This window comes from Balaenoptera borealis, assembly GCF_965194805.1.
Source record: "Balaenoptera borealis genome assembly, chromosome: 10".
Lineage (NCBI taxonomy): Eukaryota > Metazoa > Chordata > Mammalia > Artiodactyla > Balaenopteridae > Balaenoptera > Balaenoptera borealis.
The window spans coordinates 76669016-76683106 of NC_138874.1; the positions used below are offsets into that span (position 1 = coordinate 76669016).

The 14091-nt window shown below is 35.5% G+C and overlaps 1 protein-coding gene across 4 annotated transcripts in view; it reads left to right on the plus strand.

Moving 5' to 3' along the window:
- The window catches only part of PCDH15 (protocadherin related 15), a 751961-nt gene that overhangs the window by 348667 nt on the left and 389203 nt on the right, over positions 1-14091 (plus strand). For all 4 annotated transcript variants that reach the window (XR_014230935.1, XM_082339387.1, XM_082339383.1 and 1 more), the window contains one exon: positions 437-607. Coding sequence is in view for 3 of the 4 variants with exons in the window: in XM_082339387.1 (XP_082195513.1) it covers positions 437-607 (171 nt within the window). In the remaining variant the exon portion in view is untranslated. The remainder of the gene's footprint in view (positions 1-436; positions 608-14091) is intronic.

Below are 14091 nucleotides of genomic sequence, written 5' to 3' on the forward strand. Positions count from 1 at the left end.
AAGGAATCAAGAGTCATCTTTGTTTGTTAACTGGCCTTCTCAAAGAAAAGTAAACATTCCTGTATCTTCATGATGGGAGATAGTTTCACAACTTGGAGAAAGCCTTCTATGGAAGTTAGGCTCCTACCCTCCCACAGGCACTGGGAGATAGAAGCTCTATGTTCCTTGATTAATTATTACATTTCAATGAGATGATTCCTAGGTCCTGGAGAAAGAGTCCTGCGTTATAAAACTGGCAAAAGTTTGAGCTGGGAGAAGGTTGACATCTCAAAGCTGTGGAGAAAGTATTTACAATTGAAAGTTTTCTAAAGTAAATGCTCTGAGAAAAGTGAGGTCAGATGCCTACACTCTGGAAGAAACCTGTCTACAGTTTAGTCAAGCTAGAGGGATCATTGTATCCATCTCGTGTTCTTTTTCTTTTTTTCTTCTCTCACAGGACCGTGCACAAAACCTGAATGAACGGCGAACCACTACCACCACCCTCACAGTGGATGTTCTAGATGGAGATGACCTGGGTCCAATGTTTCTTCCTTGTGTCCTTGTGCCAAACACTCATGACTGTCGCCCACTCACCTATCAAGCTGCCATACCTGAGTTGAGAACTCCGGTAAGCATACTCCCATCTTTTCTTCTTCACTTCCACCTCTCTAACCCCAGTGGGATCCTGTTCAAGTGTTTTGAACATGTATTCAGTGAAAATAGCAAACTTCACTAGATTGGTATTGAAAAATATTTATGTCCAAAACCATTTTGAGACAGTATGGGTAAATTTTTGGTCATAATGCATAATTACATCATCTACAAAGTTGAAAGTATGTCATGAAGCAACAGCCCATTTGACTTCGATTATTTTTTTTCTTTTTTGGTGTGTAAAGCATAACAAATTTCAGTTGCCAACATATACTGGGAAACCCCAAGAAATGACTCCAGCATTTCCTTAAATTCACATGTAAACATGCAACCCTAAGTCAGAGGACACACAACTCTACAGTATACTCTCTTGTCTCTTAGAGTCCTGAAATATTATTGGAGATTATGCTTGGCTGTTTGGAGGTGGGAGCTAATGAATCCTGAATTCAAATATTCAATATTTATTAGTTAAAGATGTATTTTAAAGAAACAAAAAGTTAAGGCATGAGTACATATTTTCTACACTCAATTCTGCATTTATTTTTTACAATTCTGATAAATCTTAACTTGCTGTCAGCCTGGAATTCATACCTTAGGCCTGCCTGGATGATAAATATACATACCTAAGAATAAAACTTATAAGGCTAACAGATATCCTGCTTAGGCTAAAATATCAATTTCTCCCTTAAAAGTAAAAAAAAAAAAGAAAAAAATGAATTCTCTTTTAGAGCAGTCAAATCCCTAGGAGTGAACTATTTGATTAATGTCTTTGCTGTTCCTCTGGAAAGCATTCAGCCTTCTGGGTTAGTAACATGGCTGATGATGTCAGAATTTGTTGCAAGGTATTTGAATTTTTTTCTCAAACATTTGAGATCTGTGGTTTGGGGGTCCTCTCTGCATATGAAATTTTTTAAAAGGATAGAACAGAAATCCCTTCTCCTAAGTGTACACTGCATTCCAGTCACTTCAAAGAATTCTTATCCTATATTTTACCAATTACTTTATCCAATATTTTACCTGCTAGCTTTACTAACAGTAGCTCTTAAATGGTTGAAAATCACTTTTGTGTCTGTTGGCATAAATGTTTACTGGTCTAGTTGGCTTGCATGAAAAAAATAAGCTGGAAAAAAAAGAATAAATGTTATGATGTGCATTGAGTGAAGAAAATAATATAAATTTTCAGCTAAATGGAGTAATTTTGCAGGCAAAAAAGCTAATGTAGAGATTGTCTAGACAAACATTCATAGGTTACCTAAAGTTATATGTCATGATATTATTTTTGTTGAATATCAGTGAGAAGCCTGAATGATGTGAATATTGAACTTTTCTTTGAAAGGCTTAATTGAAATCATGACAAAAAATATTTTTAGTATTAATTTATTTTTGAGTTAATTTGTGTAGCTGGTGTACCAGTGAGATCCCAAGAGAAGGGGAATACTGATATAATAAGACTAAAATCAATGAACCAGTATGATGAATGTTTAACAGTACTTGATGTACTGAGAGAAGTAAATAAAGACAGAGGTTACTGCTTGAGAAGCAAAGTGTATTGACTTTATAAAGGATCTTTGAGTATCCCTTCCTCTCTGCTCCAGATTACAGAGTAAGCATCTCTCTCATTCCTATACAGTTTCATGCTAGAGACAAAGTCATGCTCCAGATTTGGGGTAAATGACAATAATGACTAATGGTTATATAGATTGTTCAGTTTGTCATGAACTGTGCTAAATTCTACAAAAATACTAACTTAAGTCCTTGTGGGTAATTACCACTATTATGGTTTTTTATAGATGAGATCTCTGGGGTACAGAGTTTAAGTAACTTAACCTTATAGCTAATAAGTAAAAAGTGTATTATTTTAAAATCATGTATCTTAAATTAAATGGTATGCTATAAATTCCAGAATGATCAAACTGGAATGCTTCGTCATCATTTTGAAACATATCAACCCATTCTTTAACATTCTGTGAAACAAAGAGAATTTTAGTTTTACAGATTTAAATATTTATGGCAAGTATTTATTTGTTAAGCATTATATTTTTATTGCCATGTAGAAAAAAATTAAATATGTTTACTTGCAAAATTAGGCAGTTGTTCTGATTATCAATCACTGCATAACACATCACCAAAACTTAGTGGCTTCAAATTACAATCTTTAAATTTGTTCATAAAACTGCACTTTTGGCAGACTTGAGGGAACACCTCATCCCTACTCTACACAGCATCAGCTAGGACACGTTGACTAAGGGCTGGGCGGCACTTTGACTAAGGGCTGGGTGGCACTTTGACTAAGGGCTGGGTACCACTTTCCAAATGGTAAACTTAGCAAGTTGATTCTGGCTGTTGGTTCCAGCTTAGTGAGGGCTGTGAGCTGGAGGCTTCATTTCTACTCCATGTAGGTCTTTCCTGGGCTATTTGGGCTTCCTCACATCAAAGCATTGGGTTCTAAAAGCAAGATTTCCCAAAGAATTGGACAAAACTTTCATGAACTTGCCTTGTAATTTTCAGTGTCACTTCAGCTATAGTCATACGTCTGCCAGATTCAAGGAGTAGAAGTATATACCATCTCCTGAAGGGAGGAGTGTAGGAGTCACGTTGTACGAAGAACATAAGGGGAAGGAAATTTTATTGTGGCCATCATAGGAAAACGAAATCAGCTGTAGTAGTGGCATCAGGTTTCCATGTGCTCTTTTACATGCTATTTCAGATCCCCTCTGGATCACTAGGGTTAAGAAGTGTAGCTAGTTTTTAAGATTCACATTCAAATTGCTGTGTTTATGGCTCTTTTTTTTAATTTTCTTTTTTTTTCTATTTTCCTTTGCTATTTCCATACTTTGCTAAAATTTCTGGAAATTTCAATAAATAAGATCTTGTATTCAGAGCAAGAGAACTAGCCATTTATGTCAGCTAAACAGGGTATGATGACTCTAATTACGTACTTGCTGATCCTTTCCTGACTAATTCTTCAAATTTTGAGAGCTTTGACACCTGCTCACCTTCTGGGTTGATGTGAAATTTTCCACCAATTACCTCAGTGATATTCTTGACTTGAGATACCATCCTTAGTTCTACCACAATGCGTGCAGAATTTATTAGCTCAGAAAATCTTTAAAAGGTAGTCTAGTACAGTGTTTAACCCATGAACCAAGATATAATAAAAATAATATAATATAAATCTGATATAAATCTGGTGTCTCAGGGGCACTAAAGCAATTTGTAGCCCTGTGCTAATTATTGTATATTTATTAATTTGGTAAATAGCCACTGGACCCTAGTATATGTTGAACTGTATGTTAATAGAGGAGACTTGTCAACCTGGATGAGATAAAATTCTTCTGATATATTGTGTAAATTTATTCTCACTTTCTGACTCTCTTAAAGTTGTTATGCCTATCTAGTTGAAGATTTCTAGTATTATAGAAAACTTCTGTAGAATTTGGAGAGTATAGGGTCCATGGTTCTATTTTCTCGATTTCCTATTAAAGGCAAAGACAGTAAATACTTATGTATTTTTTTCAGTGTTGAACAGTTGCATACTGTTTGGCTAGTTGGATTTACTGCTGAGTAAATTGTCCCTGGTTAGAAACACCATAGTATTAATATGATAATATTGACATATTAGCTATGCGTTTACTATATATATATTTTCCTATATTTATTGTGCCATGCAGTTTTCAGTATTTTGGCATTAGTTGCTTACCAGACATGGCCATCTAGTAGCTAGAATCCATGCTCTAATGAATTCTTCCCCAGCCCTGTTTAAAGCCTTGGGTTAGTTCCCAAGACTATCTTGCCACAAATGCCCCCACTATAATCTTTGTCATAAAGAACTCTAGTTTTCACGTAGCTGTCAAAGAGAGTTCTTCTGCTTTATTTATGCTGCTCTCTCCTTCCAGGGAAACTTTCTTAATTATTACAAGGGTGGTGATGATTTCCAGTGATGCATGACATTTATAATTTCCTCTTGGCTCATACTCATTAAATGTGTTACAATCTGGGAACTCTTTCCTCTCTTGTCTTTTATGAAACTACTGGTTCTTCTCCTCCCCTTGATGGCCTGGTGTTTCTCCTCTTAAATCTTTGATGGCCTTTTATTGTTTCTTTTTTTTTTTTGGTAAAGGGTATCCCCATTCTTGGATTGATTGATTGATTGATTGATTCTTATTCTTAAATCTTAGGGATTTTCCAGACTTCTATCTTTTGAAGCTTTTTTTTTTTTCCTTTTCACTATATTTTTCACCAAGATTCATCAAACCTACATAATGTGTTCCTTTTTCACCAAGTAAGGATGATCTGTATGTTGTAGAAGTGTTTTCTGACCTGAAATCTCTCCTGACTTCCAAGCTTACAATTCTCAATTTTTCTAGGTAGTTTTCTTATACTCCCCACAGACACCTCATTATCTTTTCTAATATATTCTGATGCATCCATGTCCACTCTCATGTTACCTTTGTTACCTTTGGGGTCTTGGTTGATTTGGACCTAGATTTCAATGACCCCCCCCATCTCAAACTCATTCAGTCTCCAAAGACATGCTCTGCATTATCTATGAACTGTTACTCAAATATGTTTGATGCCTATTTTACTGCCCAAATACCTGCTTAGAGATATACCCTCAACTCTGGACCCCTAGAATTGGAATACAATTCTGATCTGATCTTTCACTGTCAGAGTTTCAGTATTTCCCATCATATACCAAATAAGTTTCAAAACTTTGAGCATATCACTTAGAGTAATTTTATATCTGACCATTTTTCAGTCTCATCTCTTTTAACTTGCATAAAGTTGCATAAAGCAACTTCTCTAGAAACAGAGCTTTGCATATGTACCTGGCCTTCTCTGAGAATTACCCTCCCTTTTCTCTACTTTGTTTCATATATTAAGCTTATGGTTTTTATTCAAGCTTCATCTTGGTAATATGAAATGATAGGCCCTTAAAATTAAGTTTTTCTCTGTTATCTGCATGAATTTCTACTATAAGCACTGAACTCCCTGTTGTATTGCAGTCATTTACCCATTTCTCTTTCGCTAGACTATTAGTTCTTTAATTTCCTACTTGTCATTATGTCTTAATATATAACCCATTCGCTTCATGTAGTAAATGTTCAGAAACTATTGAATTGAATTAAATTGAATTGAATTAAAATTTCAAGAAATACATATTGTACTCTGAGGTACTACATATAAATATGAATAAGCATGGCTCATGCCTTCTCACTCACAATGAGAGTTTATTTATCATAAACATGCATATGTAAAGAATATATATGTATAATTATTTATTATAAGTATGTATTATCCAAATATTAGCCATGATATATATATATATGTATATGTATATGTGTATACATATATATAAAACATTTTAACACACTTTTAGTGTTTTCCAATTAGAATTGCAAGGACTACCATACTTGGCATCTAGTCAAGAATAACCTTCAAATAGGAGTATAATAGGTAGTCTGGATAAAGTATGCATATTTCCCAATTACCATAGAGAGTCCCAGTTTATAATTGTTGTCCCAGCACATTGTTTGCAATGCCTCCTTCTCCTTTCAATAATGTTTCAAATATTAAATTATATCCTTCTTTAGTCGTTAGGCCAATTATTTTCAAAATGTGTCCTGCGGAGCTCTTTTTGGGCCAGCAAAGTGATAAATAAAGAAGGAAACAACTGGCAACTCTCAAATTGCCTATAACCTTTTAGTGAGAAGACTGTCAAAGTAGGTTGAAGGGAAAAATGATAAATAATATATCTAGAGTCAATATATTACATTTTCTACCAATTTTTTTCCTGCCACAAACAGTCACACCTAGAGGCCACCAGCAGCAAATGATCACAGAAACTTCAGAATTAAGTTGGGGAAACAAAAGCTAAACACCAAACAAACAAACAAAAACCGGAATTCAGCAAATATTGCCTACAATGTGAAATTGTATTACAGTAATTCTGAAACGGGTATGTGAAATTATCAGAGAAAAGGAATCATTCATTTTTTTCCGCCTTGGTCAAACTTTATGTTGAATAGACTCAACTATATTATATCTCCCTTTATAGACAATGTGAAAATAATTTTAATTGTGGAACAATTAAAGGATAAGAAATAATTGGAGAAATTGAGTTTATTAACATTAAAGGGACAAAGTCACAATTCTCAGTAATAAGACAGAAGTCTAACTTTTCTTGTTGAAGAGTTTGTTTAAAATATTATTTTAAATTAGCATTGGAGGTATGTTTTCCTATGAAACACAGATAAAGAGAAAAGACACAAGGTCATTTGACTTGGACTCGATGTTGATAACTTCATAAACATTTATTCTTGAACTCTCTGATGGCTTACTAAATTATGTAGGAACATTTTGCCAAGGTGTTTCTTATCACAATATAAGGGAGTTTGTAAGAACTCAGAGTCCACACTGAAACCTGTGTGATGTTGGGAATGTTGCTTAATGTCTCTAAACCTCAGTTTAGGTTTATCATCTGTGAAATGGGGATAATACAATCTAATATATGGGAATCTTGTGAGTACTACAAAAGAGGATTCGTGAAACACACTTGTTCCTAGCAAATACTAAATATTTAATAATATTAGCTATTTCTATTATTATTATCATTTCCTGTGGAATTTCTTCATCTGGCTGGATATTTACTCAGAGACTCATGGGAGGAAGTAGCTAATTCAAATTGGTTGTTAAATATCTAGCTATTTTTAATCAAAATTTCAGCTTTAAAAACTGAGTTGTATATGTTGATAAGCCTAATTTATTCTGATTGTGCTATTCCTAATTAATTCAATATGACTTTGGTTCTTTAAAAAAATGCAATACCTGGAATTCCCTGGAAGTCCAGTGGTTAGGACTCAGCATTTTCACTGCAAGAGGCACAGGTTCAATCCCTGGTCTGGGAACTAAGATCCCACAAGCCGTTTGGTGCTGCCAAGAAAACAAAAACAAAACAAAACAAAACAAAAAAATGCAATACCTTTATTAAGAAGAACCGTAGGGTCATTTAAAAAAAAATAAACAGATTTGGTATACTCACGACTTGTGCCGAATTAATTATGCAATATATGATTGCTTTGGGAAGAGGGAGCAGCTGATGCAAAATGTGAGCCAAAAATATATCAATGAATCAAATTTTAAACGTCCACTGGGGAAGTAAGTGTCCTGCTCCCTTTCTCTGTTTTTTTTTTGTAAATACAAAAACAATGATTTCAATAAAGTTTTTCAAATTGTCCCACAAAACCTCCAGTTCTACAGACGCATCTCTGGGGCTTCTACTGCAGTTAAAGTTAGAACTTCTGCTTTGTATAATATTTAAAATTCTGCTTTTTTCCCACTTGCTAATTTAGAAAATTTTTTGTTATTTAATTTAAAAAAAGATTAGCTTCTAATTGTAAATTATACAGAAAAAAATTTTTAATTATGCACATTAAAAATTGGAAACCTTCAATCCTCAGAGCCCAATCTCCAGGAGAACCATCAGATCTTAATTTGATGCATATCTTTCCAAATATCTGGATCCTAGGGAGCCTGAGCCAAGATGGCGGAGTAGAAGGATGTGCTCTCACTCCCTTTTGTGAGAACACCAGAATCACAACTAGCTGCTGGACAATCATCGACAGGAGGACACTGGAACTCACCAAAAAAGATACCCCACATCCAAAGACAAAGGAGAAGCCACAGTGAGACAGTAGGAGGGGTGCAATCACAGCAAAATCAAATCCCATAACTGCTGGGTGGGTGACTCACAGACTGGAGAACACTTATACCACAGAAGTCCACCCACTGGAGTGAAGGTTCTGAGCCCCATGTCAGGCTTCCCAACCTGGGCGTCTGGCAACGGGAGGAGGAATTCCTAGAGAATCAGATTTTGAAGGCTATTGGGATTTGATTGCAGGATTTCAACAGGACTGGGGGAAACAGAGACTCCACTCCTGGAGGGCACACACAAAGTAGTGTGCGCATTGGGACCCAGGGGAAGGAGAAGTGAACCCAGGGGAGACTGAACCAGACCCTACCTGCTAGTGTTGGAGGGTCTCCTGCAGAGGCAGGGGGTGGCTGTGGCTCACCGTGGGGACAAGGACACTAGCAGCAGAATTCTGGGAAGTGTTCCTTGGCGTGAGCCCTTCCAGAGTCCGCCATTAGCCCCACCAAAGAGCCCAGGTAGGCGCCAGTGTTGGGTTGCCTCAGGCCAAACAACCAACAGGGAGGGAACCCAGCCCCACCCATCATCAGACAAGCAGATTAAAGTTTTACTGAGCTCTGCCCACCAGAGCAACAGCCAGTTCTACCCCCCACCAGTCCCTCCCATCAGGAAACTTGCACAAGCCTCTTAGATAGCCTCATCCACCAGAGGGCAGACAGCAGAGGCAAGAAGAACTACAATCCTGCAGCCTGTGGAACAAAAACCACAGTCACAGAAAGATAGACAAGTTGAAAAGGCAGAGGGCTATGTACCAGATGAAGGAACAAGATAAAACCCCAGAAAAACAACTAAATGAAGTGGAGATAGGCAACCTCCCAGAAAAAGAATTCAGAATAATGATAGTGAAGATGATCCAGGACCTCGGAAAAACAATGGAGGCAGAGATCAAGAAGATGCAAGAAATGTTTAACAAAGACCTAGAAGAATTAAAGAACAAAGAAAACCCTATGGGATTTTGATTCATATGTCCAGGATGAAGCCTAATAATTTGTATTTTTTTTCTTTAACACAGGAATTTTCAAAAATATACAAAAATAGAAGAGTGTCATGAACTCCCATGAACTCATTACTCAGTTATAAATTCATGAGCATTCTCTTGGTTCAACTATATCTCCTCTCATCATTCTCTCCCACATTATTTGAAGCACATCTCAGATATCACATTGTTTTATCTAAATATGTTAATAGGTATATCTTGAAATGATAGGTCATACCACAATACCATAAAAGAAATTAAAGTTAGGAATTTGTATTTTTTTATTTTTAAATTTTTTTATGCCATTTAAGGTTTATTTTCCATTTACAGTTATTACAAAACATTGACTGTATTCCCCGTGTTACAATACAACCTTGAGCCTATCTTGCACCCAGTAGTTTATATCGCCCTCTCCTCTATCCCTGTATTGTCCCCCCCAACCACTAGTTTGTTTTCTGTATCTGTGAGTCTGCTTCTTTCTTGTTCTATTCACTATTTTGTTGTATTTTTTTTAGATTCCACATATAAGTGATACCATACAATATTTGTCTTTTTCTGTCTGACTTATTTCACTTAGCATAATACCCTCTATGTCCACCCATATTGCTACAAATGGCAATATTCTGTTCTTTTTTATGGCTGAGTAGTATTCCATTGTATCCACATACACATCTTCTTTATCCATTCATCTGTTGATGGACACTTAGGTTGCTTCCATATCTTAGCAATTGTAAATAATGCTACTATGAACATAAGGGTGCATGTATTTTTCAAATTAGCGTTTTTGTTTTTTTCAGATATAAACCCAGGAGTGGAATTTCTGGGTCATATGGTAGTTCTATTTTTAGTTTTATGGAAACTTCCATATTGTTAATGGCTGCACCTATTTACATTCCCACCAACAGTGTATGAGGGTTCCCTTTTCTCCACATCCTTGCCAACATTTGTTATTTGTGTTCTTTTTGATGATAGCTGTTCTGACAGGTGTGAGGTGATATCTCACTGTGGTTTGGATTTGCATTCCCCTGATGATTAGCAAGCATCCTTTTGCCTATCTGCATGCCCTCTTTGGAAAAATGTCTGTTCAGTTCTTCTGCCCATTTTTTGGCTTGTTTTTGTTTTTGATATTGAATTGTATGAGCAGTTTATATATGTTGGATATTAATTGCTTATCGGTCATTTCATTTGCAAATATTCTTTCCCATTCTATAGATTGTCTCTTTGTTTTGTCAATAGTTTCCTTCACAGTGCAAAAGCTTTTAAGTTTAATTAGGTACCATTTGTTTATTTTGCTTTAATATTCTTTACTTTAGGGGATGGATCCCAAAAAATATTGTTGTGATTTACGTCAAAGAGTGTCCTGCCTATGTTTTCTTCTAGCAGTTTTAAAGTATCCAGTCTTACATTTAAGTCTTTAATCCATTTTGAGTTTATTTTTGTATATGGTGTTAGAGAATGTTCTAAATTCATACTTTTACATGTAACTGTCTAGTTTTCCCAGCACCATTTATTGAAGAGACTGTCTTTTCCCATTGTATATTCATGCCTCCTTTGTCTTAGATTAATTGACCATAAGTTTATTTATTTCTGAGTTATTTAAGACTATGTGGTTTAACACCTTTGCAAAACTGAATTATACTCTATTTTGGCTGACATGGGAATATGTTATTGCTTTTATTACCTTGACAACAGAATATTTTTGATGAGTTACTAGATAATTTATTTTTTTAACACCCACAATATTTCTTTAAATTAAGGAACTGATAGTTATCTGCAATTACATAATGTTATGTGTTGGCATGGGCAAGAGTTACAGTTTAATTATAGAACACCATCTTTCCAGATTTATTAGTTTCTTTTATAGATAGTGGTACTAAAATTATCCTTCCTGGTGTACAGTTATCTAGGCACTTGTTATAGCTAACTATGATTTTAAAATACTACACTGAAGAATATTATAAAATAAATTGTAAAACAAAAGGTCAGCTTCTCCTAGTGGCAGATTCTGCTTGCTTTGTGCACCCCGAATACATTTAGTTATGAATTAATGTTGTTACTGATGACATGGAGTTCATTCTTAGAAAATGTTTCAAAGATAATTTTACTTTAAAAGAGTGTTTTAAATGTTCAAGAAAGGATATTCATAGAATCAATGTTTATGTTTTCATTTAGTTAAGTTTTACAAAAAATAGAGAGCATAAATTAAGTTTTGGAAACAAAGAGAATCATTGCCTTATTCATAAACTGTTTCTATCTTACTTTCATATATTTTTAGTCAAAATTCTAGAATTTTTATTTTTTTAAAAACAAATTTTAACAAATTTATTTATTTATTTATTTTAAGAAAGACCTTGTTTTTTTAAAATTTAATTTAATTTTTTTTACAGCAGGTTCTTATTATCTATTTTATATATATTAGTGTATATATGTCAATCCCAATCTCCCAATTCATCCCACCACCACCCCCCACCCCTCTTTCCTCCCTTGGTGTCCATATGTTTCTTCTCTACATCCGTTTCTCTATTTCTGCCTTGCAAACCAGTTCATCTGTACCACTTTTCTAGATTCCACATATATGCGTTAATATACGATATTTGTTTTTCTCTTTCTGACTTACTTCACTCTGTATGACAGTCTCTAGGTCCATCCACGTTTCTACAAATGACCCAATTTCGTTGCTTTTTATGGCTGAGTAATATTCCATTGTATATATGTACCACAACTTCTTTATCCATTCGTCTGTTGATGGACATTTAGGTTGCTTTCATGACCTAGCTATTGTAAATAGTGCTGCAATGAGCATTGGGGTGCATGTGTCTTTTTGAATTATGGTTTTCTCTGGGTATATGCTCAGTAGTGGGGTTTCTGGGTCATATGTTAATTCTCTTTTTAGTTTTTTAAGGAACCTCCCATACTGTTCTCCATAGTGGCTGTATCAATTTACATTCCCACTAACAGTGCAAGAGGGTTCCCCTTTTTACACACCCTCTCCAGCATTTGTTGTTTGTAGATTTTATGATGATGCCCATTCTAATTGGTATGAGGTGATACCTCATTGTAGTTTTGATTTGCATTTCTCTAATAATTAGTGATGTTGAGCAGCTTTTTATGTGCCTCTTGGCCATCTGTATGTCTTCCTTGTAGAAATGTCTATTTAGGTCTTCTGCACATTTTTTGATTGGGTTGTTTGTTTTTTTAACACTGAGCTGCATGAGCTGCTTATATATGTTGGAGATTAATCCTTCGTCCGTTGATTCATTTGCAAATATTTTCTCCCATTCTGAGGATTGTCTTTTCGTCTTGTTTATAGTTTCCTTTGCTTTGCAAAAGCTTTTAAGTTTCATTAGGTCCCATTTGTTTATTTTTATTTCCATTACTCTAAGAGGTGGGTCAAAAAAGATATTGCTGTGACTTATATCAAAGAGTGTTCTTCCTGTGTTTTCCACTAAGAGTTGTATAGTGTCCAGTCTTAGATTTAGGTCTTTAATCCATTTGGAGTTTATTTTTGTGTATGGTGTTAGGGAGTGTTCTAATTACATTCTTTTACATGTAGCTGTCCAGTTTGCCCAGCACCGCTGATTGAAGAGGCTGTCTGTAGGTGCGTGGGTTTATCTCTGGGTTTCTCTCCTGTTCGACTGATCTATATTTCTGTTTTTGTGCCAGTACCATATTGTCTTGATTACTGTAGCTTTATAGTATAGTCTGAAGTCAGGGACTCTGATTCCTCCAGCTCCATTTATTCCTCTCAATATCGTTTTGGCTATTTGTCTTTTGTGTTCCATACAAATTTTAAGATTTTTTGTTTTAGTTTTGTAAAAAATGCCATTGGGGGCTTCCCTGGTGGCGCAGTGGTTGAGAATCTGCCTGCTAACGCAGGGGACACGAGTTCGAGCCCTGGTCTGGGAAGATCCCACATGCCGCGGAGCAGCTGGGCCCGTGAGCCACAATTACTGAGCCTGCGTGTCTGGAGCCTGTGCTCCGCAACAAGAGAGGCCGCGATAGTGAGAGGCCCGCGCACAGCGATGAAGAGTGGCTCCCACTTGCCACAACTAGAGAAAGCCCTCGCACAGAAACGAAGACCCAACATAGCCATAAATTAAAAATAAATAAATAAATAAAAATTAAAAAAAAAAATGTTCATATCAAGCAAAAGTTGATTTCCACAAATGTTCCTTTAAAAAAAAAAAAATGCCATTGGTAATTTGATAGGGATTGCATTAAGTCTGCAGATTGCTTTGGGTAGTATAGTCATTTTCACAATATTGATTCTTCCAATCCAAGAACATGATATATCTCTCCGTCTGTTTGTGTCATCTTTGGTTTCTTTCATCAGTGTCTTATAGTTTTCTGATTACAGGTCCTTTACCTCCTTAGATAGGTTTATTCCTAGGTATTTTATTGTTTTTGTTGCAGTGGTGAATGGGATTGTTTCCTTAATTTCTATTTCTGATCTTTCATGGTTAGTGTATAGGAATGCAAGAGTTTTCTGTGCATTAATTTTGCATCCTGCAACTTTACCAAATTCATTGATTAGCTCTAGTAGTTTCCTGGCAGCCTCTTTAGGATTATCTATGTATAGCATCATGTCATCCGCAAACAGTGACAGTTTTACTTCTTTTCCAAATTGTATTTCTTTTCTTTTTCCTCTCTGATTTCCGTGGCTAGGACTTCCAAAACTATGTTGAATAATAGTGGTGAGAGTGGACATCCTCGTCTTGTTCCTGATCTTAGAGGAAATGCTTTCAGTTTTTCACCTTTGAGAATGATGTTTACTGTG